The following is a 26,962-nucleotide window of genomic DNA, read 5'->3' on the forward strand; positions in this document are numbered from 1 at the left end:
TAAATGGACGATGTTGGGCATGTAACATCTGTGAAGCCTGACAAGACACATGACTTCTCACAACGAGATTCAGACGATGACGGCCCGCAAGGGACCTGTGCCACCCGTCCGCTCTGCTGCGTGACATGAATAGTGTTTCTGGGTTACCTGGTAGTTCGTCACACACATAGCACCTCGTCAGACGTCAGGTGGACGCTTTCCAATCACAATAAGGGTCGAGAGACTAGGCTCCAAAGAGAATTATGTGATTCGCTTAAGATAACCCTGCAAGACCCGCCTCCTCGGGCACCATCGCGGCGAGGAATGCCCTCCGGGGGTTCCCGCACTCCAAGTGGGCGCGGCCCTGTTAGGCTGGGTGCTCAGGGCACCTCTCTCCCAGCTCCCCGGAGAAAGTGCGGAGACAGTGTGCCTGGAAATGGACCCTTGGAAATGGACCCTTGCTCTACCAATCACCAGTTAAACGTACGTGTAAACCTCAAAAAAAAAAAAAAACAACCCAACTTCAAAAAGGTCAAAAGAGTTTCTGATCTCCCTACTCCAGATAATTCCGTAAAAAAGAGGACAGACGAAGTCCAACTTTGATCTGTAGAGTTTTGGGGTAAAACTGAAGAGCGCTGCCATGTGGCGCTTCCTCAGGGGGCGTCCGTGGCCCCCACCGAGCACATCCTCTCGGTCCGCACACCCTGGCGCTCAGCTGGGCCTCTGCTGGAAGTCCGCACTGCGGTGGACAACGTGGGACCTCTAGAAAATGACAGTGTTGTCTCAGACACTTAATACCTGTACTAATAAAAAAGCATGTATTAAAAAAAAAAAGAAAGCCCTGGCTGGGTGGTCAGTGGGTTGGGGCATCAGCTGGGCGGTCAGTGGGTTGGGGCATCATCCCATACACTGAAAGGTTGGGGGTTCGAGCCGCAGCCAGAGCGGCATGTGTGGGAGGCAGCCAATCCATGTTTCTCTCCCTCTTCCCCCTGTAAATCAATATACATATTTAAAGGAAAGAAAGAAAAGACTACTTATTTCGGTGAGTGTTCACAAGCTGTACTCCTGGCCCGAGGAGTCACTCTTCTTATGGCGCGGGGATGGCGTGGTCTTGGTGGGCGAGGGCGACGCGGTGCCCGGGGAGTCGGTGCCCCCGTCGGAAGTGCTGGGGGACGAAGCCAGGTGGGGCACCTTCTTCCTCCCCAGGAAGCCCCCGCCTTCAAACCCCCCCTTCCTCCGCAACTCCACTTTGCTGTCGTTCTCCTCTTCCGACGACCTTTTCTTAGACTCTAGGAAGGCTTCCGCTACTTTGTGCGCTTCCAACCCGCTCTCGGATTCCCTCCCGCCTTTTGTTTCCGCTCCCGGAGACTTCCTCTCGGGCACGGCGCACTCCCCGGCCGCGCACTTGACCTCGGCGTGGCCGGGGCCCGAGGTAGCGTTCTCGGGGACAGCCGGTTCCCCCTCTCTGTTCAGGTTGAGCGTCTGAAAGTCCCGGTAGCTGTGGAAGCTCTCGGTCCTCCGGGCCCTGGCCAGCAGGGGGCTCTCGCGGTAGGGCCGCAGGGAGCCGTAGGTGGCTGCGTCGCGCACGGTCTCCGGGTGCTGGAGCTGCAGGCTGCAAGGGTGTCAAAGGCTGTAGTTCAGATCGGTCTGGAAACTTCCAGGGGCACCTCTCACTAACTAACCACCCGTATGAGCACATGACACACCTAAGTACTTTCTGTGTCACATGCTCGTGTGCATAAAACTGTCACCGCAAACCCAGGCCCTCGGTCAGGCAGGGTTTTCTTCCGCTGCAGTGGGCACACAGTGTCTGTCATCTTAGTTTCAGGTGGACCACAGAGCACTCCGAGATTTATGGAACTTACGACGTGATTCCCGCTAAGTCCAATGACCAGCTGCTACTGTGAGGTCACTGCAGTGTCACTATGTCACTATTCCCTATGCTGTACTTTATATCCCCGTGACTGTTTTTTATAACAAGCTAAATCCCTGAATAGAGGAAAAAGGACTAAAACCGATATAGAACCACTATCATTCAGTACTTGGCCCCAAGTTCAGACTGTGGATATTGTTAGGGTTAACTAAAAACTTATACTGTGTCATTGCCTTAGAAGTGCGTAACGCACATAGAGACCGAATCATTATGTCGTCGGTGCTGCGTGGACGTCAGTTACACCTCAGCAGACCAAACAGCAAGCCGTGTGCTGCGCAAAGGTCAGACAGGACAGTGCGCTCACTTATCGGCATGTCCCCGGGGCAAGAGGGACAAAGGGCGCCACAGAGTGTCCAAGGGGACACCATGTTTCTGATTTCCTTTGAATAAATTCTCAATCGCAGAGCAGGCACCCCAAGGAGCAGAAATTCACAAAATACAGTAAAGGGTAAAAAAGCTTTTCTGTGAGAAGAACCAGAAGCACGTAGTGGGGAAACTCAGTAACTTTTTTTCCTGACTGAGCAGCAACAGCAAGTCTGAACTGAAAACGCAGTCTGGAAAACCGGGCCTCCGAGGACCCCGCGCCGCGGGCCCGGCCTACCTGGAGCTGGACTCCCGCAGGCGGCTGGGCTGCACCACGGAGGTGGCGGGGCTGATGCTGGGGGTGGCGCAGCGCGACGCGCTCAGGTCGCACTGGTCCAGCAGCTTCAGCAGCTCCTCCTCCGTCGGGCCCCCTGCGTCTGGGAAAACATCCGCGCCGTGACCGCGGGCACTGCGCATGCGCCCCGCGCCCACCGCCGCGGGGCGCCTCTCCCCGACACCTACCCCGGTCTTCAGTCTTGTTGACCATGTCCATGGCCGTGGTCAGGTCCCACATCTGGATGCTGCCGTTCGTGTGGCCCGTGAACAGGTAGCGCCGGGGCCGCGAGCCCATCCTGCTGGAGCCCTCACACTCCCGCACGGTGAACGCGGAGATGGTGGTGCAGTCCACCGCCTGGATCTCGCAGATTCTGCAAGGGGGCCGCACGGTGGTAAACATGGGGAGGGGTAACCCCGTCCCTGAGACTTTACTGAGTTTTAGAGGGGGGAGGGAGGGGGAACGAGGGAGAGAAACACCAATGCACGCGAGATCCAACGATCAGCTGCCTCTCACACGCCCCCCGCTGGGGACCTGGCCCACAACCCAAGCCGGTGCCCCGACCGGGAGCCGCACCAGCACTCAGAGGCCAGCGCTCAATCCACTGCGCCACACAGCCAGGGCTGTAACTGAGATTTTTGAAGTTAATTTATCATTTGCAAAATGAGTCGAATACTGTATGCATGAAAAACAGATTTAAAGGGGTCAAGACAAGTCAAGAGGAATCGAAGTCAAACTTTGTTTCTTTGAGTCTAGAGAAAAGGCTCATAAAATCATGTGTCCAGTAATTAAAATCAGGCAAAATTTAAGTCGGGCTTGAAAGAGCCTTGGTAGGAAATGGGCTGTTCTTTTAAAGGAACTTACAGACAGACAGAAACAAAGCAAGCAGACATCATGCTGGAGAAGCCCTTTAAAACTGACAAAACCCTGAAACCGGGAAGGATGTGTATCTGTGTGGAGACGCCTGACCAGCGTCCCTGGCCGGGGGGACACCCCCCACTCCCCAGAACCCGAGCGTCTTCACACAGCTTCCGCCGGCCTCCTAAGGGGCCAACGACCTGCTTCACTCTACAACGTGATTTCTGCTGTCGTTTCTGTAAGTGCAGCTTTCCCCCGGCACCGCGGAGTCAGAAGCCACAAAGTGCTCTCTCCTGCAGAAACTGCAGGTGGCGACTCACTGTGCTGTCTGGGCCACAGCGAGGAGGAGGTCAGAATGTGACCAGGACACGCAATGCTGGTTGTCAGGTGACAGTATGATGCCAGCTTTAGTAAGCGTTGGGCAGCTTCCTCACCAAATGCGCCGACAACACTGCACCGCAGTGATTTACGACATTTCTCAAGATACTAATTTGGCCTCTAATACATTGTATTTCTTTAAAAAAGAAAAGCTTACAAAAATATAGCTTAATACATAGAATTTCCTGGAATTAACTCAATAGTTACTACGACTATTTGCCATGAATTTCAATAAAAAGAAATTTAGTTCAAAGAGTGACTAAAACATTAAGAAATGAGAAACCCCATGCTGAAGAAACCATAACTGAGATATTATTAAAAATATCAGCACCAGTAACACTAACGTGAACATCCATAATGTTCTTAATGACTACTAATAGAAATTTTACTTTTTGACATGCAACATTTTTTTGTTTTAAAAACGTTACAGCTCCCTGTGTTTAAGGCTATGAATAAATTTTTAAGAAGTAAAATTTCAGTCACATAGAAAAGGAGGAGGGAACTCACCTCTACTCAGCACCCACTACGGTCGGGGACAGGACAGGTCACATGCTTTCACCTCACTGAGCCCCCCGACATCCTACCAAGGTCATGCTACCAAGGTTGCTGAAACTTTTTTCACAAAGAACCTGGGGCTCTGAGCAACAAAGGAACCGAAGTTGAAGGTGCAAAGCCAGCAGCCAGCGAGAGGAAGCGCCCGAGTCAGAGGCTGGCTCCGCTGCCGGCTTTGAGTCCTCACTAGCCCTTCCTGGCCATCTGCGGCAGCATGGACACCTAACCAGGACACCTAACCACGACACCTAATGTCCCGCGGGGCCGGCACCACCGCCTGCACAGCCGGATGCTGCGCTAAAGCGACCACGAGACCGCGAGCAGACTTCTCTCCCAACAGCGTGTTTCTGGCGGCGCACCCATCGGTGTACCCAGTCACCCAGTGCTGCGCGCTCTTCGGGGCCGAGGGACTGCTGAGTGCGCACCTCTGGGCGGCGGCCATTACCTCTTCCCCGTGGACGAGAGCCTCACGAACAGCTTGTTGGTGATGGGGACCACTTTCTGGATGAACACCTGCTGGTCGTCCCGCTCTCCGAAAGGCCCTGGGTCGGAAAACAGAAGGTGTCAGAAGAACTTGATTAAAATATAAATGATCTCATTTAATTTAAAAAAATTATTAATGTGGAAAATGAAAAGGCTTTTTCATGCCTATTAATGTGCGTTGCATTCCATGTCAATTGGACAAATGCAGTGATACTAGTACTTCATTTGGCATTAAAATTTCTTTAAAGAGATACCTATTGCAAAGTTATATTCTTTGCACGAAGGCTTTTAGAGCTGAAGGCAAGATGACACGCTTAGGCTGCACATCGCCAGGCCCAGAAGGAAGCCTGCTAAACACATGCTCTGCTTGACCTACTGTCTTCGAGGATGCGCTCAGTTCCTCTCAACTTCAAAAAAGGGACATATAAATGAAGTGACTTTTATGTGCTGATTTTACCTTTGAAAAGCCAACATGCAAAATCCAAAAAAATAAAGTGCAACTGCATTGAACAGAATTTAATTACTAAGAAGCCTGTTGCATCCTGCAAAGTTTTCAATTGAAAACAGATTCAATGATTTTTCCTTGATTGTACTTGGCAAGGCAGGTAATTGGCTTGTCCATTTTAGGAAGATTCTGAACAATATAAAATGTTTTCATGCAAAACAAATATCAAATTTTAATAATCCTTTTTTCCATCACATTCAACAGCTAAAATAATATTAACTTATTAACAAAAGATGTGATACACAAGTTCTAAAGACCTGATATTCCACGTTATCTTATGTAAATCACGCCTAATAAACAATATCCTAATAATTTACCCTGTGCCACAGTAAATGCTTCAGAGACAACTGAATTTGGTCATTATAACCGTATGAGGGGTGCACTGTTGTTATCTCCATTTTACAGATGAGAAAACTAAGGCACCAAGAGACCAGCTACCCAAAGGGCTCACAGCTCCTACGTGACGGAACTGGAAACTGAATCACCAAACTGTCGTGCTCTCCCTGAGGCTCCGCAGCCAACCAGCCACTGGACAGCCTTCCGAAGTCTAACTCTACCGGAAGGAAACGACCTCATCAGTAACCTGGGAACAAAGGCAGGACAGTGGTGACGAGTACAGTACCTGGAACGGGGACTACGGGACTGGATCTTGCCCCCCCCACCCCCCACACTTTGTCCTGATTTCTCACATGACTGATTTCCATGAATTAGTCCCACCTCCCTCTGTACAGTTTCTCCCCTCCTCCCCCAGACTGACTCCTGTCCTTCAGAACACAAAGTATCCTCAGGCCTCTCCTATCTTCAGTGGGCTCCAGAAGCAATAAAAAGTGCGACCTCTGAACTTTCTTGCCTTCTAATCTTTGCAGTCCCCTCCCACAGTCATTACTGCATCCCCACTGGAACCGAGTCGGCCCCGACCTCCCCACTGAAACGGGACTTCCTGTTCCGTTCCTCCCACCTGTAACTCTTAGGATAGTTTTTAAGCTATAAAGAAAAAAAAAAATTCTCCCTGCTTTGTTTCAAGGATGTCACCGGGCTGTTTCTGAGTCTCTTCTCCCACATCTGAGCCCCAGCCACCAGGCTCTGCCCTCACTCCCACCCACCACTGAGGACCTGGATGTGCCCCCTACGGGCCAGGTCCTCCTGGCCTCTGTCCCTTCACCGTGCTGTCCGCCCTGCCAGCAATGCCCCGGATGGGAACCTCCCTCTCTGCACACCTCGGCTCTCACACGAACTGCCTGGACCGGCATTCGGTCCGAACACCAGTTCCCACCGGCGCCCAGTAGGGGTCGCACCGCCCACGTAGACTGGCCAGAGGCAGCAAGGACAGTGCACATCACTGCGGCCATCACTGGGGCCGGCGCACGGGCCTGACAGCGCCATCTCCCCGGGTGCCTTTTGCCTTCCGGCACCGTGTGCAAAACACAACCGTGTGCTTTTTGCTCCCACCGCTCACCATACTCGAAGGGGATGTTTACTTCGTTCTTATCAGATTGCTAATGCCTGGACCAAAAGTACTCAATAATCATCTGTTTACCCTACAGCTTGAGCTTACCCAATGTTATATGTCAATTAAATCTCAATAAAGCCGGGGAAATGACAAAATGAATCTGTAAGCTCCCAGTGCCCGGCATCACACGGGGAACTGGAATCACAGAGCGACGTTAAAATTAGCAACACGGAGCATTTTTTTCCCCGAAAACACTAAGTCTGTGGTGGTGCGGTTCTCAGAAGTGGCTTTTCAAAGGTAACTAATTAAAAGCCGTTGCCGTGGGAGCAAACCAAGGATGGGCCCATTGAACTGTTTCATGCGAAACAATCACAGTAAAAGACAATTCTAAGGCACTCCTCCTCCCCGTCTTCCATCAGTGCTGTCACTTCTGACCACACACACAGAACGGTCAGAAACGCACGCTAGGCAGCCAGCAGGTCCCGGCGAACCACTGAAAGCTCCCCGAGGTGCAGGGAACACGCAGCGTGCACTCTGCGGTGGGCCCGGGGGAAACGAAACGAGCCAGTCCTGGTCTCTGCCAGGACTGTGCACACGCACACGTGTGTGTGTGTGTGGCACGGACACAAACCGAACTGGCTCCACACACCGTCCCCTGGAACCGCAGCCCAGCCAAGGAGGTGCCACACGCACTGTTCGCTAGGGCCCGAGGGGCCTCAAAACTGCTCTCGGTGTGGAAGAACCTCACTGGCCCTCAAACAGCCTCAGATTTCATTTCCAGCTTGTAAGGAGTGAGAGAACAGAGTCCAAGTCTCAAATATGCACAGCAACCCTAGCTTTTAATTACAAACAAAAATGGTTAGCATTTCAAGATAAGTTTTAAAAGAAGAAATGCTAATAAGAGGGGATATTTGCTCACTTTTAAAATGAAAGATGCTATAATCCTGTGTATTTATAGAACTTAGAAGTGCACTAAATTTGTTTTAAATGAGTTTCAAAGCTGAAACTAGCAATCACATCTGAACCCGGAGGATTTGGGCCTCTACTGTTGCCAACATACTTGGGCACGGCCCATGCAGCCGTCGCGTGCAGACGACCCCCCACCCCCGCCCCGCCCCGCCCCCAGCGCCTTCCCGGGCCACTCGGGCATCTCGCTCACCGATGTCGTTCCCGGAGGAGTAGCTCCCGTGACTCTCCGCCTCCTCCAGGGACAGGATCTTGAAGGACGCCAGCGGCGTGGACCCGGGCTGCGTGGAGATCATGCCCCGGAAGCGCGTCACCGTCCACGTGCGGACGTGGTTGTTGTCCGCACAGACTGCGGGAGGAGAGAGCGCAGAGAGCCGCTAACTGCGGGCGGAAGGGCCCCGACAGAACCTCCCTCACGGGCACCTTGCGGCTCTCTCCCCTGCGGCCTCCAGCAAGCAGGCCAGAGCACCCTCGGACTGGCAGGTGACGTCTTTACCCTGAGATTATTCTTAACTCGTACCTAGCCAATACAAATAAGAGAACACGGTTTTCACCTTGCTGTAAGTATCTAAGGTATGTAAGTGAATCTACGGATCCTTACAAAAGAAGCCTATAGAGCAGGAAGGGTTAAAGAAAGCCTTCGTAAGAGACCATACTAAGGATTAACCTGTTCCACGGCGAAACTCCATGGCGAAACTCCATGGCAAACGAGTTGCCTACTTTATCTTTTTAAACCACAGAAAACTTCCACTCACATTACTCAAATATTAAGCCGCCTAGACCAGGAGTTAATGAAAATTTATTGTCACAGGTGACATGACGATTGTCAAAAAACTATTAGGAACCAGCTGTTTTTTGCTTGCTCACAGCTACAGCAAAGAAAATGAAGATTCCATAGAAAGCTGAGAGCTATTTTTACATCCAATAAGTCTGTATTTAAAAACATCCTCCAAAATTAGCTTACTCTTTCATGTAAACAATATTAAGTGGGCATATACTAAGACATATCTAACAAGTAACCTCTCTCTTTCTTTGGTCTGAATACACCATTAAAAAATAGAAACCAAAAAAATATCATTAATGCAAGAACTGTACTTCGGTGACATGCCTTAATAAAAAAGTATACTAATTTGACATTCACTATGATTTCAGAAAACTTACTCATCGGTATATAACCAAGAAAGCACCCAAAATTCACTGTATGCACACACTTCCTTTTGGGTAAAATGCCATAGTTGCACATTTTAAAACAAAACTTTAGAAAGAAATTTAGTTTTGGCTAATTGCAACAAGAATAAAAAAATGGACAAATGTTACTTAAGTAACAAAATTCTCAGTTCTCACAGTCCCAGTGTTCTGGTGCAAAAAAAGAAAAGATATTTAGTTCTAGGCTGTTTATTCAGCTCCATAGGAAATAATTGCCTGGCTTCACTATTAACCTTGCTAGGTTTCAGAAAAATAATCTAAATACTTTAAAACTTATGGCAAATTTTGTTATGTGATTCAAATGAGCACTTATAACCATCTGTTAACATTAATCATTATCTAAAGCTTTCACTTAAGACAGAGGAACTGACACTATGGGAAAAAGAACGTCAATGCATGTACGCTGATGTCCACCAGGTGGCAGAACAACCCAGTGGAGCACTGGAGACAAAATACTCCCGGTTTTTGGCTAAACAGACTTTGTGACTTCACTTAAATTTCAAAACTACATGGTAACAGCTGGTATCAAAATGCAAGTCTGACTGCAGAGTGCTTAGTATCAACACTGAAAAATTAAAGGAACAATAAACTCAACAATGTATTCTCTTCCAATAAGCTCTATAAATTCTATTAGTTTTTAGTATTTTTAGAAGATGATCAAACAAAATTACATCTAAATGTACAACTTGAGCCTTACACTTCAAGACAATGCCACCAAATTTGTATTAAATTTATACTTGGTAAATTTCTGTAATAAAAAGCCTTTCAACAGAATTATGATCAATATTTTGAAATAAAATATGCCATGAGAACAACATATCAGAACAGAAAGTGATTTTTAAAAAAGAGGTACCTCCTGAATTCATGTGTACTGCAGCCAGCAGAAATCAAAGGACCCCCAAAAGCCCACCCTAACATGTCCGCAGTCACTAACTCCTGCCAGCTCCATCAGTGTGTCCTTCCCACGGAAGACACTGCACCAGGGCCTCTCAGTCTGCGGGCGTGGGGAACCCGCGGGCTCAGCCCACCGCCCCAGGCCCCCTGGCGGGCGGGATGCCGCCCCTCACCTGACACCAGGTGCTTCTCGGACAGCATGATCTTGGTGACGGGGCTGCGGTGGACTGTGAAGGTCTGGAAGAGCTGGGGGCCCGACCCCACCGTCTCGGGGTGCTGCACGATCACGCGCACCGCTCCGGAGCTCGTACCGTAGGCGATCTCGATCCAGTTCCCGCTGACACCTGCAGCCACAGGAGGAAAGGAGGAAGGGGGCGCTCATTCGCAGCAGTAGGGCTGCCATGGCAATGCGCCCCAGGTGGAAGGGCGGGGCCGGACTCCGTGCTCCGCCGCACTGGGGCTGACGCACAGAACCCAGCACAGAACCCAGATTCAGCCGCCAGAGCCCCAACCCTTCTGCAAGCCCTTCCCAGCCCTCCACCCTCCAGCCCTGCCCTAGACGCCCTCACGGCGGCTGTGACAGGCCCGCAATCCACTGCCCTATCCGCCCGCCTCCGCTCCTCAACGGACTGAATCGTGACCCTCCTCCTGTCACCTGCAGCGTGCAGAGACACGGGAGGTACTCGGTGAGTGTGGAAAGGTTCATATGTCGGCGGGAAGGGCGAGGGGCACCACGGGCACCTCGCAATCAGCGGTGCCCACAGCCCTGGTCCTGCCACTTCCAGCCGGGAAAGACCACCCTCCTCCTTCTGCCACAACGCGGGCCCTTCCCTGAGTGATCGCCCTGTACTCGCCACTGAACAGTCTCAGAGCACGTGACCCTGGAACACACACACCCCGCCCCCCACGCGGGGCTGGCGTCAGCTCGCCCTTCGGAGTTAGCAGGAGCTTTGTGGTGGGGACAAGCGCCCGGACTCCGCCCCGTTCTCAGGGACAAGGCGGAGCTCGGACCGGTGCTCTTAAAAGCCTCCCGGACAGAGAGCCTCTCAGCTTTAACAGCTCTTCTCTCCATCATCCCCCTCGACCCACCTGACTCCGAGGAGAAAGCGCATCCCCGGGAGGCACTTCTCATAACCTGGGAGGGGGCCCCATTCTCCCCCGTCGTCACTGCCGAGGTTCACCCTGCGCTCTGATTTAGAACCGGTGGGGGCGGGGGTGGGGAGTGAAAACCCTGCGCATCTCGCTCTGGGTCTGCTACCGGCACCTGACCCCCTGCTGCCCCACAGCGGCCAAGGGCGGCAGGGCACCGGTGACCCCCTGTCCTAGCACCACGTCCCCGGAACCCCACTGAAGTCCAAACAGAGTCCCCTGCGCACACTGGGATGTTGATTTCATACCGAAGGCGATCGATGACTGCCTTCGAGGAATTCAACGAAATGACTCTGTACCCGGAACACCCAAATCTCTCGGTGTTACTGTACGCGTTAGCATTTCCTAAAACCCCTTTCACTACTGGTAGGGTTTAAATGTCCCACTTATGTTCACCTTTCACTCTGGAATATAAAGATTGCTAATAATGATTTAAAACTGGTTTGCTAATTTCACTGCAATGGCCTTTGAAAGACAATGAAAGTTATAGATATTGAACTTCCAGGCAAAATGCGTTTCTCCACAGCTTAAACGTAAGATTTCCCAAGGACATAAGCTTACTTATTAAGTGTTAATCTTTCACTGTCCAGGAAAGATCAACAGCCCAAGACCTCCCCCTTTTTCAGATAAAAATACAAAAGCTCCTAAGTTCAAAAGAAAATCGGCCCCTGCCGTGCGAAGCAACTGTGCACGTGGTCTCTCTCGACCCCGGTGAACACTGCAAGGACGCGGCTCCCGCAACTCGGAGGAGGAGGTGGCACTAACGTCCCGCCTCCAGCCGGGCTTGTTTCCCAGTCACGTGGGACTTCGGTACCAAACAAACATGAACCAACGGGGATGAAACCCCTCGACTGCCAGGCTCGAACACCAAGAACCGCCTCGGCCCCGCCCACTGAACCGCGCGCTCCCAGCACCACCTGGGGAGTCCGCGCTGCGCGCCCCTCGCCGGGCACTGACTTGTTTTGGGTGTGAGGTAGACGCTCAGCGCGGTGATGGCGTCATTCGAAGGGTCGTGGTACAGCTCAGTCACGAGGAGGTCGTTGTCCTTCATGCGCAAGGGGAACTTCTGCATATCTAAAAAATGAAAATATTGAAGCAGTGTCAGAGCGGTGCATTCACTGCAGACTAAACAAAGGCGATATGCTCGTTGTCGTCTGCAAACGTGGGAGGCCACTGTGGGGGGCGGGGGTGGGGGGGAGGGGCGCGCTCACCGATGTAGTAGATGGACCCGTTGTTGCATCCGAGCAGCAGGAAGGACCCGGCCGTGTCGTAGCTGGTTATGGGCACCACGTCTTGGACCTGATGCGGTGACAGCGTCATTAGATGTCAGTGTTAACTAGAGTTTACGTTTTCTGCTCAGTTTCCTCAAAACTCTTAACAGAAAGAGCACTGATACCCACTGTGAGGAGGGCTTAGAAAACACGACGTTCTATGCGTACAGACGTGCACACCCCCCCATACACATACACACGAGGAATTTGGAAGAGTCACCGTGGGATGCCCTTTCAGCTGTTACACACGTCTGTTTCCGACAGCAGCCCCTGCCTGTCAGAAGCTGGATGGGCCCCCTCTTCCTGCCTCTTCCTGCACGTGGTTCGGAGACCTAACACACTCGAGGGCCGAAGGCCAGGCCTGAGCAGTGTGCGTGAGACATCAAATGACCTGCTCAAGGTCGCCCAGGAAGGATAGGACCAGCACTAGGACATGAATCAGCTGACTTCCAGAGACAACACATGCCCTCGATGATTCCCCGTCATTTCTCCAAAGAGCCGGCTCCTCTGCCCTCCACACCCTGCACCGTGGACTCCGCCCCCTCTCCTGGGAAATGGTGACAAGGCGGTTCTCACACACCTTTGTTTTTCCAAGCACTAGAATAAAACATTCGGTTCCCAAGCAAATCAATCTAGTTACAAATTAATCGCTGTCTGTATTTGCGCTATAAAAGAAGAGCAAAGGGCAGGACTTTGTAGAAAACAAAGGGGAAACGAACAGTGTTTGTAGGAGGAGTGGCAATCAGATAAAAAGCACCTTCCCTCGCCTGCCGGCCGGGCCAGCAGACCAGCGACCGTGGGAAGCTCACAGGCCGCCTTCCCCCGGAGGCTCTGCGTGCACGAGACTCCACCCAAGAGAACAGCCCGGGGCGGGGTGAGCAACACAGATGCTTGCAGACTTGTGGGCAAGAAAGAAAAATAACAACACACGCAGGGCGACAGGCTGTCAAGTCGGGGCGTCGCACCGCTGGGGGCGAGGGGAACTCTCCTCTCAGCCCGCGTGTGGGGAGGAGGGCGAGGATGAAGGCAGAGTCCGCAGGGAAGTGCGGCCTGAGGGCTGGAAACGCAGGGGCTTCCCGGAGAGGGAGGGGAGGGGCAAGGACGTGCCGGCAGAACAGCAAGCACAAAAGCGCAGGACCCAGCCCACTCCCGTTAGAAGAAAAACTGCAGAAAGACCTAAACTCAGAAATCATGGTTCCCATCAGTTGCTGGCGTCCAGGCCGCTGGTCTCCGCACGCACCTCCCAGTGTCACGCACGGTCACATGCCTGCGAGGCGTCTCTCCGAGGTCTCCAGTCCAGGGCAAGGTTTGTCTCATAGGCACCAACGCGAATGCACCCTGTGCACGTGCCCTGTGGCTCTCCGTTTCCTCCCTCGTCCCCGTGAAATGCTCCTGTCCCCCCGAGTTTCCGTCTCTCCGTGTTCCCTCTCAGGGGAAAACCTCATCGCTGCTTATCTCTCAGTTGTTACAGAAGGGCTGTGGTGTCCAAATACTCCTTTCTAGCACTTTCCAAAGGTATAGCTCCAACTATATACGGAACACGAGCACCTGGAGCCCACAGGAATGTGAAAGTACCCACACTGAATCGATCTAATTATTCCTCCCACCAGCCACCAGCGTCTGCTTCCCTTCTTCCTATGCTCCCCAGTAGCTCAAAATTACTGGCCAATCGACTGTCAAAACTAGAAGTCCAGCATCTCGCACCCCTAGTCAGACCCAGTCCCGTCACTGGAAAGGCTCATGAACCGGCCCTCGGCGGCCCATCCCTGCATCCTGCTCCCAGGTCGGCAGCTGGGTCTCCACAGCGCTGGCTGGTGTCTCCAGCGAGCTCCGGCCCCTCCCCCAGGCTCCGGGCCCACCTCGCCCATCAGTCACCACTGCCAGCTTTCCAAAGCCTCCATCGGACCACGGAACTCTCTGCTTCAAGTTCCGGACTCGTGCCTCCCTCCTTCAGCATCAGGCCTTCATCTTCGTGAGTCCTAACCCCTTCCTGCACCTGTCGAGGGCCCTCCATCGCTCTGCCTGCTGTGTTCTCCTCACAGGCTGCGTGGCTTCCCACAGACCCGCGCTTCCACTCCGGAATGAAGAAGTGCCAACCCACAGTGTGAAATCTCATTTTCCAGAGGTGCTTAAAATTACTGAAAGCATAGTCAGATTTGTACCTAGAAGCAAATTTACCCTTAAATATATTCACTTTTCTGTGTCATCAAACTCAGAAACGACACGAATTAATTCCACAACAACCAGATGCACGACCAGCAGGAGTTCCAGAAGCGGCTGTGAGGAGCCTGTCGCCTGCGCCGGGTGGAGCTCACCTGCCAGTGCTGAGTGACAGCATTCCACACCCCCACCTTCCCCGTGTGACTCGTGGCCACCAGCTGGTTCCCGATGAAGAAGAGCGCATCCACGGGGACGCCAAGGCTGAACACTCCTGAAGCGACAGGAGAAGACAAGGAGGTTAACCGGCCGCCCTCTTTACAACTGACCGGCACCCAGACTGAAACATTTTAAAGGTGACCAGGGTTAGTCCAGTCTCATTGCTGCCACTTGTGTGCTAGACGCTTTGGGGGCCAGAAGCGAGAGCCCCCGAAGCGGCCCTCACGGCGCCCCCAGCAGACAGAAGTCTGCCCCACCCACAGAGCGAGAGCGTCTGGTTATCTGGGGCTGTGCTGCCCGCACCCAGTCGACCTTCGAGATAACCGCACATGTTCGAGTCAGGTCAGGCTACGACAGGGCGCTGGAATGGGGCGCACACCGTCGCTGGGGAGGTGGCACTGAACGGCGGGCTCTGCGGGGCGAAAGGGCAGCACAGGAAGTCGGGCGCTGCCCCCTGGACCCTCAGAGGCGGCCCCCCAGGTCAGGGGGTGGCGGAGACAGTGTGGTGTCTGCGGAACCGTGTCTCTTTCTGACAAACAGAGGAATCCACAGATGTGGACGGGACTGTGTTTTGCTTCTTCTGTTCACCTGGTATCCACACAACCGATCAGGTCACTGGAGACCTTGCACGTGAGTGTTTGCCCACAGACCCACGCGGTGTGGAAACACTGCAAGTGTGGGAAACTGTAGGAATCGCGTGCTCTGTCCGAGAGCAGCCGGGGACGTCTGCAGGCCGGGCGGAGCGCGCCGGGTGAGACCTCGGAGCGGCGGCGCGGCACCCCACTCGCCGCCCAGGTGCCCGCTGCGGCCAGGTGGTGGGGAGGCCCCTTCCTCCCAAACATCCACTTTTCCCTCTTTACCGACCGTTTCCCTCACAGTGGGCGGCCCCGTTACCGCTGGACCCAGAGCAGACGGTGGGGCCGCTCCAGCCAGTCTGTGCCCAGGTTATCAGGTTTGGCGTTCACGGGCACCCCCTGGTGGGCTGCAGAGCACTACACGCACATCCCAGCAAAACCCGCGCGCAGAACAGCCCTCCCTACCGATCTCACTGCCGCTCCCGCCGTCCTGCACGCTCCACAGGATGATGCTGCTCTCGGAGGCCACCGCCACCATCTTGTCCTTGTCCCCGTGCGGACCGCCGACCACCTTGGCGTTCAGGGCCACGCGCTCCACGGTCCAGTCCAGGTACGGGCTGGTGAACACCTGCTGCCACCCCGAGGACTCCTTGATCCTGCCGGGGAGAGGGGCGCCCGCGCGGGCTCAGCGGCAGCCGAGCGAGCGCAGCGTGGTGAGCGGGCCGGCACACGCGTGTGGGTCTCGACTGCCTGCCTCCGTGTTAAATACAAAGCTCCGTCGGCACGTTTCCTCTGCAAACGCAGAATGTCATTCCTGAAATATCCTGTGCTTACGTACATACGAGGTCTAAACCACTTAAAACAGAGATGACCACTCTGTACCTCTGCAAAGGAGAATTCGGAGAAGCCCTCCAAGTTGAAAGTCAACATTAACAACTTAAAAAGAAAGTTGGACCTTTTACTCTTCTCCGTAAGAAAGTGCTACCGTCATTATCTAAGGGTAGGAACAGTCCGCACAGATCAGAATGTTGGGACAGGATCGCTGTCGGGTGTTCAGGTATCATCATCAGTGGCAGCTGACGCCACACGCACCTGCGCTAGTGTCTCTTCGTGCCGGCGACACGGGCCCCCGCAGACCAAGACAAGGGATGACATGGTGTGACGTGCGTGTGCCAGTGCCCCCGCACCACCACTGTGAACAGAACGCGGGGCCTGGAGCCCGTCTGAGGACTGGACCCCAACGGTTTCTTTCTAAGTGAAGACTCCCACGTGCCTACTTATTCCCACACGCAAAGGCTCACCAGGGCTCAGACTTGCAGCTGACTGAGGGTGAATACTCAATGCGTTCTTTACTATTTCATTTCTGATCCACATACCTGTCAACCTTTAACACTTTCTGCTCCCCTGGCCTGAGACTCTGACCTGGACTCCGGGCGGCTGCACAGCAGCCGTGGTGCTTTCAGAAGCCACCCCCTGTGCAGTCAGGGCAGTGAGTGGCCTGACCTTGAACTGTGGGACGCCTGTTTTAAAGTTACACTAACCAGGCGAAGCAAAGCTGCAAAACTTCTCTTTGCCCTCCCTGAAAGGAATGAACAGAACACAAGAGGCTCCAGTAATAATCCCGCCTGGTCATTTACGGCCATAGTTCAATGGTTTAGAAGCTGGATGTATACAATATGCAAGACCGAGGAACTTCAAGAGACCTCAATGACATCACGGTTCATATTGTCTGGGAAGTATCTGAGACACATTAAGGCTACCAGCAGCATTCCCCAAGTTAGCCGTGAAATAAAAGCGAACTGAATCTAATCAAGAGATACAGACACAGGAAGAATATGCCGGGGGAAAATCTGGTGACTGACGGAAACAGTTCCTCAAATCTGTGAAGGGGAAACCACGACAATGAAGACCCCCCCCGCCCCCCATGAAGAAAGCACACTCGGCGTCAGGACTGCACGGCACCTGTAGCACACCGCGAAGTGGGCGTAGGCGGCGACGATCCAGTTGTGGTGGCCGGCCACTATTAGCACCTTGCGAGGGTCCACGGGGAAGCCTGGTGGTTCAGAGAAAGAGCTGTTTCCCATCTCAGGCACCAGGCAGTCCCCAGCCAGTGCCCGGCCTCTCCCTGCGCAGGTGCAGCTCTGCTGGGGCGCAGCGGTGCACATGTGCTCCGGTGGTTCCAGGCTCCTCTCCCGCCACCGAGGCAGGGCCTGCGGGGCCCACAGAGCCTAGACTATTTACTGTGTGGCCCTTTTACATGGGAAACTGCTCAACCCCTGCACTACAGATTTAGAGCAAGCAGAGTATTACATATTTTAAAAAATAAGTTCCAAGAGATATAAATGATAAATCTGGATTAAAAAGCAGGATGAGGCAAAAGTTGCATCTTTCTATACACTGAGTACCAGCTAATGCTAGAAATAGGGACCTCTCTTTCTCTACTTCAGCAGGGACCTCTCTTTCTCTCTCCGCTCACCCAGCCTGACCGTCTCTTCCCCGGACCCAGAGAGGACGGGCTGGGCCCCGTTTCCCCGCGTCTCCCCTTCCGCAGAGTTCAGTCCGCTCCTGGGGTCCGCAGGGGGTCTCGTGGCATTGTTTATCTTACGGCTGGGAATACCTACGGAAGGAAAGAAGACCAGTTTAGTTCTGAGTTCACCAAAAACAACTTAAAATTCCATGTTGTATCAAAGCAACATAAGTGTGTGCATCTCACATTATAGTCTGTCTACATCTTCGAATACAGCAATTCATTACAAATCATTTAATTACCATAAAAAAACAAAGTGAAAAACAAAACCTAACAGATCTGTCACTTATCACGTTATGCATAAATCAGGTTATGCTTTATCACAGTGTTCTCCACCTCAACCTAGCTCCGGGTCACTGAGATCAACCGTGAGTTCACTTGGTCTGCCGCTGGTCTTGACCCTGAACAGTTACTACGTGTTGGGTATGAAGCACTCCTCTGAGCAGCTTCGGAGCTGAACCGCCCCGTACTTTCAAAGTACGTCTTCCTTTTGCCTGGCGGGCAGGCGGGTCTTCAGGGGAGCGGAACCCAGCTCCGAAGCCCACCAGAATCCCGGCGGAGGCAGAAGGCGGCTCCTAACTGCGGGGGGCGGAGAGGACACGCACCTCACTGGCCTCTGTCCCGTCCACCGACATCGCTGCAGAGCGCCCGGGCTCTACGAGGAGACTGACAGAGGCCGGCCGGCGCCCTAGCGCGGGGCCAGGGCAGGCCAGCCCGAGCCCCCTGCGTTAACAGAGCCCGCGGAACAGTCACCCGAGCGCACTTCTGCGGTGCGCGCCGCGGAGCTCCGCAGTGGCCTCCCGCGCCCGGACGGGGGCGCTCGGGCACGCGCCTGCTCCTCCCTGTGCGACGGGGGAACTGCTCCTGAAATTCAAGTCCTCACCATTGCTACTCAATTTTCAAAGGAGAAGGTCAAGAGTCAGAGCACACATCCCCGTTCTCCCCACTGCTACACGTGTTTGGCATGAAGCACGCGCGGGAAGACGGGCCGGGAGCAGGGTACCTGGCGGGGGCAGGTAGCCGTGGAAGAGCACGCTGCCGCACGACGAGCGCTCCAGTTCCTCGCACAGCAGGAGCCGGCGCACTGCAACGGCAAAGCGCACGGTCAAGGGCACGGCGAACAGAGCTCCACTGCCCGTTCTCTGGCTCAGCGGGCTGAGGGACAGACGGGAAGACGCTCGCCCTACATCCGCCCACAGCACTTCTTGTGCGGCGGAAACCCACCGAAAGTTAACACTGAAAACACTAGTCCACCAAAAACTTAGGGCCCGGCATGGGACACATGTTACGTGGGCAAACTTAGGGCACAAAAGGGCAAACCCTACGGACGGGACTGGAACACGTACCTAATGGAGTGATTCCGTAAAACTCGGCTTCGTGCCTGAGCACGTTAATGCTCACTCCCCTGCGGAGAAACGGGGCAGGTCAGTCTCCCGGCGGGGCAACGCGGGCTAGCGTTTGAAGCAAAAGGAAGAGGTGACAGGTGCTTCGTGCGACCAGAATCACATGGCTTCCACACTTCCTTTCTCCTAAAGTCCTCGATCATTTGAAAAAGTCTAAATAAAGTTGCGCACCAACAGAAATATTCTCCTGCTTTAAAACCATTCCCATATGGACCAGACAGGCAACTGAGAAAAGTCAACTATCAAGAAGCGCCTCATAAGGCAAACGAGTGAAATCACTGTCGTACGACATTAATGGATCCTAACTTTTTATCATAATGTTACCAAGTGGTAGCTCAAGTCAACAATTGGAATTTTAAAAGTTGCATGCATACAGTATTAATAAATTCTCACTGAAAGTTCACTAGCAATATATGAAATAACAGAACAATAAAATACAAATTGGATTATAGCTTCCTGGTAACAATTCAGACTATGACAGAGTTAAAGAAATAGTTTAGCTCTGGCTGGTGTGGCTCAGTGGATTGAGCGTGGGCCTGGGAACCAAAGGGTCACCGGTTCGATTCCCAGTCAGGGCACATGCCTGGATTGTGGGCCAGGTCCCCAGCCGGTGTGCATGAGAGGCAACCACACACTGATGCTTCTCCCCTTCTTTTTCTCCTTTCCTTCCCCTCTCTCTAAAAATAAATATAATCTTTAAAAAAAAAGGAAATAGTTTACGTGATCATTTATTCATCAACGCCACCCCCTTGGCAGCGCCGAGCACAGTACTGGGCCCTAAGGATGCACAGTGAACAGTGCTCACCCTGGAGGGGTATAGTCTAAGGGCAGACAGACCCCAGGAGAGGGGTGCCTGTCCCGGACGCCCGGGTGGGGGCAGCACAGGAGATGAGGCGCAGCACCTGCACCGGGTGGGTACAGCCGAGCCCTGGGGGAGCTCAAGGTGAGGTAAACAGACGTTTTAAGGAGAGTGGTGACTGGACCAGACGGACAGTGTTAGAAGAGTCTGGAAGCTACAGTGCAGGGATGCAGAAGGAGGTGGGGAGGTCTGGTCAGAAGGTGGAGGGGTGTGGTCAGGAGGCAGGAGAGAGTGGTCAGGAGGTGGGGGGTGTGGTCAGAAGGTGGGGGGGTGTGGTCAGGAGGTGGGAGGGAGTAGTCAGGAGGTGGGAGAGAGTGGTCAGAAGGTGGGGGGGTGTGGTCAGGAGGTGGGAGAGAGTGGTCAGGAGGTGGAGGAGGGTGGTCAGGAGGTGGGAGAGAGTGGTCAGGAGGTGGGGGGTGTGGTCAGGAGGTGGGGGAGGGTGGTCAGGAGGTGGGAGAGAGTGGCCAGGAGGTGGGGAGGTGTGGTCAGGAGGTGGGAGGGAGTAGTCAGGAGGTGGGGAGGTGTGGTCAGAAGGTGGGGAGGTGTGGTCAGAAGGTGCGGAGGTGTGGTCAGAAGGTGGGGAGGTGTGGTCAGAGATGGGGGAGAATGGCCAGGAGGTAGGGGACATGGCCAAGAGGTGGGGAGGTGTGGTCAGGAGATGGGAGGGAGTAGTCAGGAGGTAGGGGGCGTAGCCAGGAGGTGGGGAGGTGTGGTCAGGAGGTGGGGGAAAGTGGCCAGGAGCCCCTGGGGCAGGCAGTGTGGAGAAAGGCAGGAAGGGGGCCTCTGCCCATATGAGACTTTCAAGCTGAGAAAACTTATCATAGGAAAGACCTTTCCTTCAAAGCCATTAGGACCAAAGCCATACCCATGAACCAGAATTTATTTAAAAGGATGCATTTCTTACCTTAAGTCTAGTTCTTTTGTCCGAAGAAAATTTAAAATGGGTGCAAATGCTGCAGGATCTCTATCAATAAATATCTGTAAATGAGAAATTGTTTTATTTCCCAAGTACAGCTAGCTACAACTTCCAACTTCAGCATCTGTAGCACTAACTTACGGAACAAAGACTCAATTACTGAAATGCTGCAATTCCCTGGAATGCGGCTACAACCGTGCGCATTTAATACGGTAGTGTTTCCGCCCCAAAGAGCCATTAGGTCGATGATATGTTAACACGTAGGGAGACAGTTATCTAGTAAGTCAGTTCTCTCATTTCTTTACCTGTATCTCTGGTAAAAGTGACACCCAGGCAATTTTATCTGAAACATTCCGGAACTTAACGAATACTTTGAAAACATTACGCATTAATAATACTTTCTCCTGTTGCCTGATGATTAATTATGGGTGACAGCGACTGTGACTCACACACTCTGTGATGCACACGTGACGCAGTGACACAACAATGCACCTCCACCATGCGCACCCACGCGCGGCAGGGCCGTGAGGAAAGGATGCACTGCATGCTACGTACGGTCAAAGCCGGAAGAGAACGCTGGCGAGGGCTGGGGAACATGAGCTGATGCCCCCAAAAACAGTTTTTTTAATAACAAATACAGCGCCACAGGATACAAAGGGGAAAATGAAATGCTTAAAATTGGGAAATACATCACTGATAACTTTTCACAGGGATGGGCATCAACGCCACTTCGAACCGATGACAAAAGCTCTAACCACAACCCTGACATGCACGTCAGCGTGGGGACAGCAGCCAATAACTCTTCTCCCCACGACGCACTGTGCACGCCCAGTGAAAAACGCTCATAAACTCTCGCCATGTCTTGTATGGGGACCGATCTGAAGTGGAGGAGACACCGAGACTTCGTGGGGGTCTCATTCCTGATGCCTCCTCATAACCTCACACAGGCTCGCTGCTGCCACCGCTGCTGCCGCGTCATTTCACCGGCCAGTGTCGCCTGAGCTGAGGAGAGGAGCACCGGTGGTCACTGCCGCCCCCAACAGGGAGCCCTCCTGCTTCTGACGGCAGGAGACACCTACTTTGTCCGCTGCCGTGCACGTCAGAGCTGCTCGCTGAGTGTATACACCAACTCCTTTTGTGCTGCAGCATCGTGGTTCTTTCATTCCCTCCTGCCCCCGGCTGCTCAAATTCATGAGGGGGTTCTCCCAAATAAAAAATAAATTTTAAGAAAAGGTTGCAGGACTTGACTAACTCACAATATCGTATGCCATGTCAACGCGGTATGAAAATGTTCCACTGTTTACATCAGTCCATCTGCTGTTACAGTTTGATCACCGATGACAATTACTTTACTGACAACGTGAGCTCACCTCCCACACTATCTCTGACTGTGGACACTTGAACTGCTGTGTGCAGTGTTCCCTGAACAGAGTTCTCCTTTGTAAATATAGGAACAGTCTACACGGGACAGAAAATGATAAACTTTAAGTGTGTACGTGCCGCTTTCACTTAGTGCTTATTAAAATATTAGCCTTCTTGCCTTCTAGGAGTCGCGTTAGAGTAAGAATCAATCATTCTAGGCGTTAATCTAATCTGGATACATATTCACGTGATTGTACTTACAGCACCAGTTTCATCGCGAAGCGTTGAGATTCTTCCACTCAGCAAACTGTAAGTCATTAACCATAAGCTGGTTAGTGTTTAAAATCTGAGTCTGGATCCGTGTCCTGATTCCTTATCAAGTGTCAAGGGCCAACACAAATGAGCCCTCTTATCTCCAAAGTAAAATTTTTCAAAAATCATCATTTTTTGTGGCAAAGAAAGAAACTTTGCTCAGTATAAGACAAATTCTTATTTTAAAAGTTAAGATATTTTATTTAAGAAATAAAAATATTAATTTAACAGACAAGGAAAATTTTACTGATTTGATAAATACTAAGTATATTAAAAATGGCACTAAAAATTATATGAAATACCTGGAAAAGAAGGAATCTGGAATCCACATGAGCGTCTGTTTTGAGGTGCTAAATCTGCAATGGAAAAGTGTCTGGCATTATAGGTGAGAATATATTCAAAACTCCGTTAACTTGCTCTGATATGCTGGCCAATGATTTACAAGTTGTTGCAAAGCCATAACCCTATCAACTGTATTCATCACATTTCATATTTTTAGATTTCTCTCAATTCAGAGTTAAGAGCATTCAGAGGTCTCAACAAAATCGAATAATTACCTCAGGGACAGACAACGCTTCCCACACACTGCTTCCCAGCATGCCACCTGCCGAAGAATCAACCACTAGCCCTCCACACCACCTCGAGCCGTCTCAAGCTGACCTCGGGATCCTCCTCAGGTCCCGTTTCACCTCCCCAGCACAAGCCTTGTTCCCCTCTTAGAGAGGGTGCTCAGTATCCCCCAAATTCATGGTCACCACCATTTCAGTTTTGTAAGTTCATCCCAGCTACACAGCTCTTGGGACACCGCATAATCAAAGCCCCACCCATCTTCCTTAATACTCTCAAGGTTGCACCTTCTCAATCATGGCTTTTCCAAATAGTCTACCCTGCATTATCATGCTGAGCTCACAGTGATTCCACCGTGCACAATGCATTTAACGCTTTCTTTAAGTGCAGCCTTAGGTGATTTGCATCTGTCCATGTTCCTTCACTTTTAAAGAAATCACGCAGTTAATACGGCATGCGTTGTTCTGAGGTTAACTGACATTTGATGGAGCCTGCTCATGCGCACACACGGAGGGAAGCTCACCAAGGCTCAGTGTAACAGACCGGGACAAACGAACATCAGCAACTGATGCAAAGTCACATGACCAAGAATGAAGTCTTGGGCTCGTCCAGTTCAGCCCCCAGGATCTGAACACTGTCGTTAAAGCTTTTCAAAGCCGCTCCTGTGCCCAAGAATCGGATTTAAGAAAGGAGCCACACCGTCCGTTCAGGAAAGCGGGGCGAATTTGCCCCAGCGGTTCCTTAGCAGACTCTTAAGAACCAATGAGACTACAGCTATCCACAGGAAACGGACCTGGTGAAATAAATAAAAGCAAATCCAGTGGCTGGTAAACTGGAGGACCCACAATGAGTCACTATGTATCAGAGCGCGTGCCTTTCACATTCCCTGGGACTTACTCAGCAAAACGCCCGCCAAATAACTCAGATTTTATGTTACTTAGAAATCTGCACAAATCTGCTTAAAGTCACAGTAACAATTTCAATTAGAATCACCAATGTGGGGTGGGCTTAGCAATCCGGTATTTCGGGGTAGAGGGATAGTACTCTCCCCCACAATTTTTTTTTTAAGTTTTCAAACAAGAGTTAGACAGGAAAAAACCCAGAGCTCCTAAACTGGTTCCAAATATGACTTCATGAAAACTACACTTAAAATCACATGACCAGACTTTTCTGCAACATATATGAAAGCATCCTCTCTCTCTAAGGGTTTTAACTCACACCTGCAGTGTGCCAGGCAAAGGGACACGTGCAGTCCGGTCTCCATGAAAGCATTACTGAAGACATCAGCATGCTCACCTGTACGCGGGATGCTACTCGCCTCCTACGAAATTCACTTGGAAGCAATCTAATTAAAATGATGTATTCTGCAATGTTACCATTGGTAATGCCAATAACCCTTCCATTTCCCTTTCATTCCTTCAAATTCCTTCAGCAATCCAGTAAGGCTGGCGCTATGATTTACATTTTTGGGAACCAAGACCTAGAAAATAACGTGCCCAAGGCGGCTGCTGGTCAGAGGTAAAACCTGGGAACTGGAACCCCGTCTGTCTCACTCCAAAGCTCTCTGTGCATGAGCCCCCCCAAGGGCAGGCCAGGCCTTTCTCGGGACGCCTCAAATCAAACCACTCTAACAGGGAGTTTCTTTCACTTCATCAGGGTTTGGTTATTTTTGTAAATAATACCAACAATTCTAAATGAAATTTCATCTTTTGTCTAATTCACTCCCAAAGATAAATCATAAAAACTGGTCATTTCTACAATTTCACTGAGCATGTCTATTCTGGAAATTAAAAAAATAAGACGACCCTGCCCACGGCACGTGCCGCTTCTGAGTTTCACTCTGCAACCTCCAGCCACCCCAGAGGGCTCTCCGGCGGCAGCAGGCAGTCCCTGGAGTTGAGCAAGGGTTCCAGCGGGGCTTTCTTTACAGCCCCTTGATTTCCGTGACCACTGCTCTGTGTTCCGCACGAGATATCAATGACTTCCAGATCCCTGCCAGCTCTAGAGTGATGCAAGAGCCTATGATTCAGAGCAAGCCGGGAAAACAGTCTGGGAACATTCACTACTGCTGGGTGTGCCGTTTCTGTGCACAGACTCTGGTTTTGCTCACCAGAAAGCGTGCTATCCTCAAGGGCGGCTTGTTTTCTTCATTCTCATTCCTGCGGAACAACCTCCGTCCATCTTTCTAAATCTTTCTAATATAGCTATCTTTCTTACGTTGTATTCTTTGCTAAGATCGTCACTTAGAAAAATTTAGAACCTGATCAAGTTTCAGAAGCACTGAAACACCATGTAAAATCTTCCAGCTGGAAGAAAACTGCCTTCCACGATTTAAAGTTTTTAAACTGAATTCGAAGGTCCAGTGGTTACCAAGAGTCCACTCACTATAAAGCCATGAACTTTCAACCTATGGAAGTAACAGTACCGTTCAATTTTTATCCTAACGCTGCACGCCCTTTGGAATGCCTGGAAATGCGTCTGTCAGCAAACAGGAGCGACAAGACACCCGAGTAGGGACTTTAAATGACTAGTTACTCCTCAGTATCGACACTGAAGGAGGCCGAACCCTGCAGGTGTTCCCATCTCCAATCCGTAGCCTCCCCAACCTGCACACTTTTCACTGACTTCGGGAACGTATCCATTTCTTACACAGAGGGGCAAATCTTCTCCTCCCTAAGATTAGTATCTACACAGCGACAACAATGCTGTAACTTCTTCACTATCGAACCGTTTTGTTTGGGGGGGGGGGGGGGTTGCAAGGAACGAAGGAGGAGTAATTCTTGTGTTACATTTTCTGGTGCACTTTGAAAACTACTAAACGCCTGAGATTCAAACATATCATCGCTATGGCTCACGCTGTTTCCATTTTGCACTTTTAAAACCATTATTTAAAAAAATCCAAGATATTCGAGCACAGCAAGATACGCTGCATTCCAAAACACTCCACCAACACTAAAACTCAACTGCTTGCGCCCTCAGCAGAATTGGCAAACGCCCGTTTTTGAGGGCTGACTCATAAGCCATAGTCAATTCACCAGAAAGGGGAGGGATTTTTTTTTTCCCCCAACAAGCTCAGTAAAAGGCAGAGAGGGGAAGGCAGGCCAGAAAGAGGACAGAGGAGCTGTGTGTCTGTCTGCTTTCCACGAGGGCGGCACGCGATGCCCACAGTCCGGGCTTCCCAGAACCAACTCTGCGAGGTGAAGTTTCTGGACACGTTGCCCTGAAAGTTGCACAACCCCGCAGGGCCGCGCACCGAGAGGCTCTGAGAATAACAACGCCCCGCACGCCTGCACGCCCAGCACCCAAGAAAGAGCCCCTCACCGGACCCGCGCGCGTTCTTCCCCCGGGCGGGCTGATGCACCCGGGCTCAGAGGGCGGGAGGGAAGGGGGCTCCATCGCCTGCCCCGGCCCAGCCACCAGCCCAGGCGGGTGCCTTGGGAAGGGGCCGGGACCGAGGGAGCGACGCGGCGAGGCCCCAGAGCCCGTCCTTTGCCCGGGCAGACTCAGACGGCACCCAGTCGAGCCCCGCCACCACGGCCCGCGCGCCCCCCCACACCCGCCCGCCTTCTCGCGACGAGGGGTCCCTGCCGCCCCCCGGAGGGCGCGTCCCCGGCCCAGGCCCCGCCGCGCCGGCCCACCTGGTCCCCCCCACGTTGAGCTGCACGATCTCGCCGCTGCCGGCCGCCGCCGCGGGGAAGCTGCCGCAGTGCCCTCCCGCCATCTCCGGCGGCGCTCCCGGCGCGCGCCGCGCCCCCTGCCCGGCCGGGGCCCCCGGCGGCGGCGGCGGCGGCCGGAGGGCGGGAG

General features: G+C 52.3%; 1 protein-coding gene across 1 annotated transcript; it reads right to left on the reverse strand.

Moving 5' to 3' along the window:
* Window positions 1-151: 151 nt before the first annotated feature.
* KCTD3 (potassium channel tetramerization domain containing 3) lies at window positions 152-26,962 on the reverse strand. Its single transcript, XM_028531160.2, has 19 exons — window positions 26,797-26,962; window positions 22,894-22,947; window positions 22,541-22,586; window positions 20,906-20,979; window positions 19,086-19,144; window positions 18,743-18,823; window positions 17,689-17,829; window positions 17,175-17,265; window positions 15,678-15,868; window positions 14,577-14,692; window positions 12,202-12,289; window positions 11,948-12,064; window positions 10,015-10,185; window positions 7,935-8,090; window positions 4,783-4,879; window positions 2,738-2,922; window positions 2,514-2,652; window positions 1,014-1,591; window positions 152-474 (listed from the first exon to the last, which is right to left on the reverse strand). The coding sequence occupies exons 1-18, from the start codon at window positions 26,877-26,879 to the stop codon at window positions 1,030-1,032; spliced, it is 2,451 nt and encodes an 816-aa protein (XP_028386961.1). The 5' UTR covers window positions 26,880-26,962; the 3' UTR covers window positions 152-474; window positions 1,014-1,029.

This window comes from Phyllostomus discolor, chromosome 15, assembly GCF_004126475.2.
Source record: "Phyllostomus discolor isolate MPI-MPIP mPhyDis1 chromosome 15, mPhyDis1.pri.v3, whole genome shotgun sequence".
Taxonomy (NCBI): Eukaryota; Metazoa; Chordata; class Mammalia; order Chiroptera; family Phyllostomidae; genus Phyllostomus; species Phyllostomus discolor.

Bases quoted from the DNA above. Each gene is read 5' to 3' on its own strand.
- KCTD3 (XM_028531160.2), bottom strand. From the start codon at position 26,879: ATGGCGGGAGGGCACTGCGGCAGCTTCCCCGCGGCGGCGGCCGGCAGC. The intron at 15,869-17,174 runs GTGCCGTGCAGT...TCTCCCCGGCAG, and splicing joins CACTTCGCGGTGTGCTACAG to GATCAAGGAGTCCTCGGGGT. The intron at 12,290-14,576 runs GTGAGCTCCACC...TCACCGCATCAG, and splicing joins CTGTCACTCAGCACTGGCAG to GTCCAAGACGTGGTGCCCAT.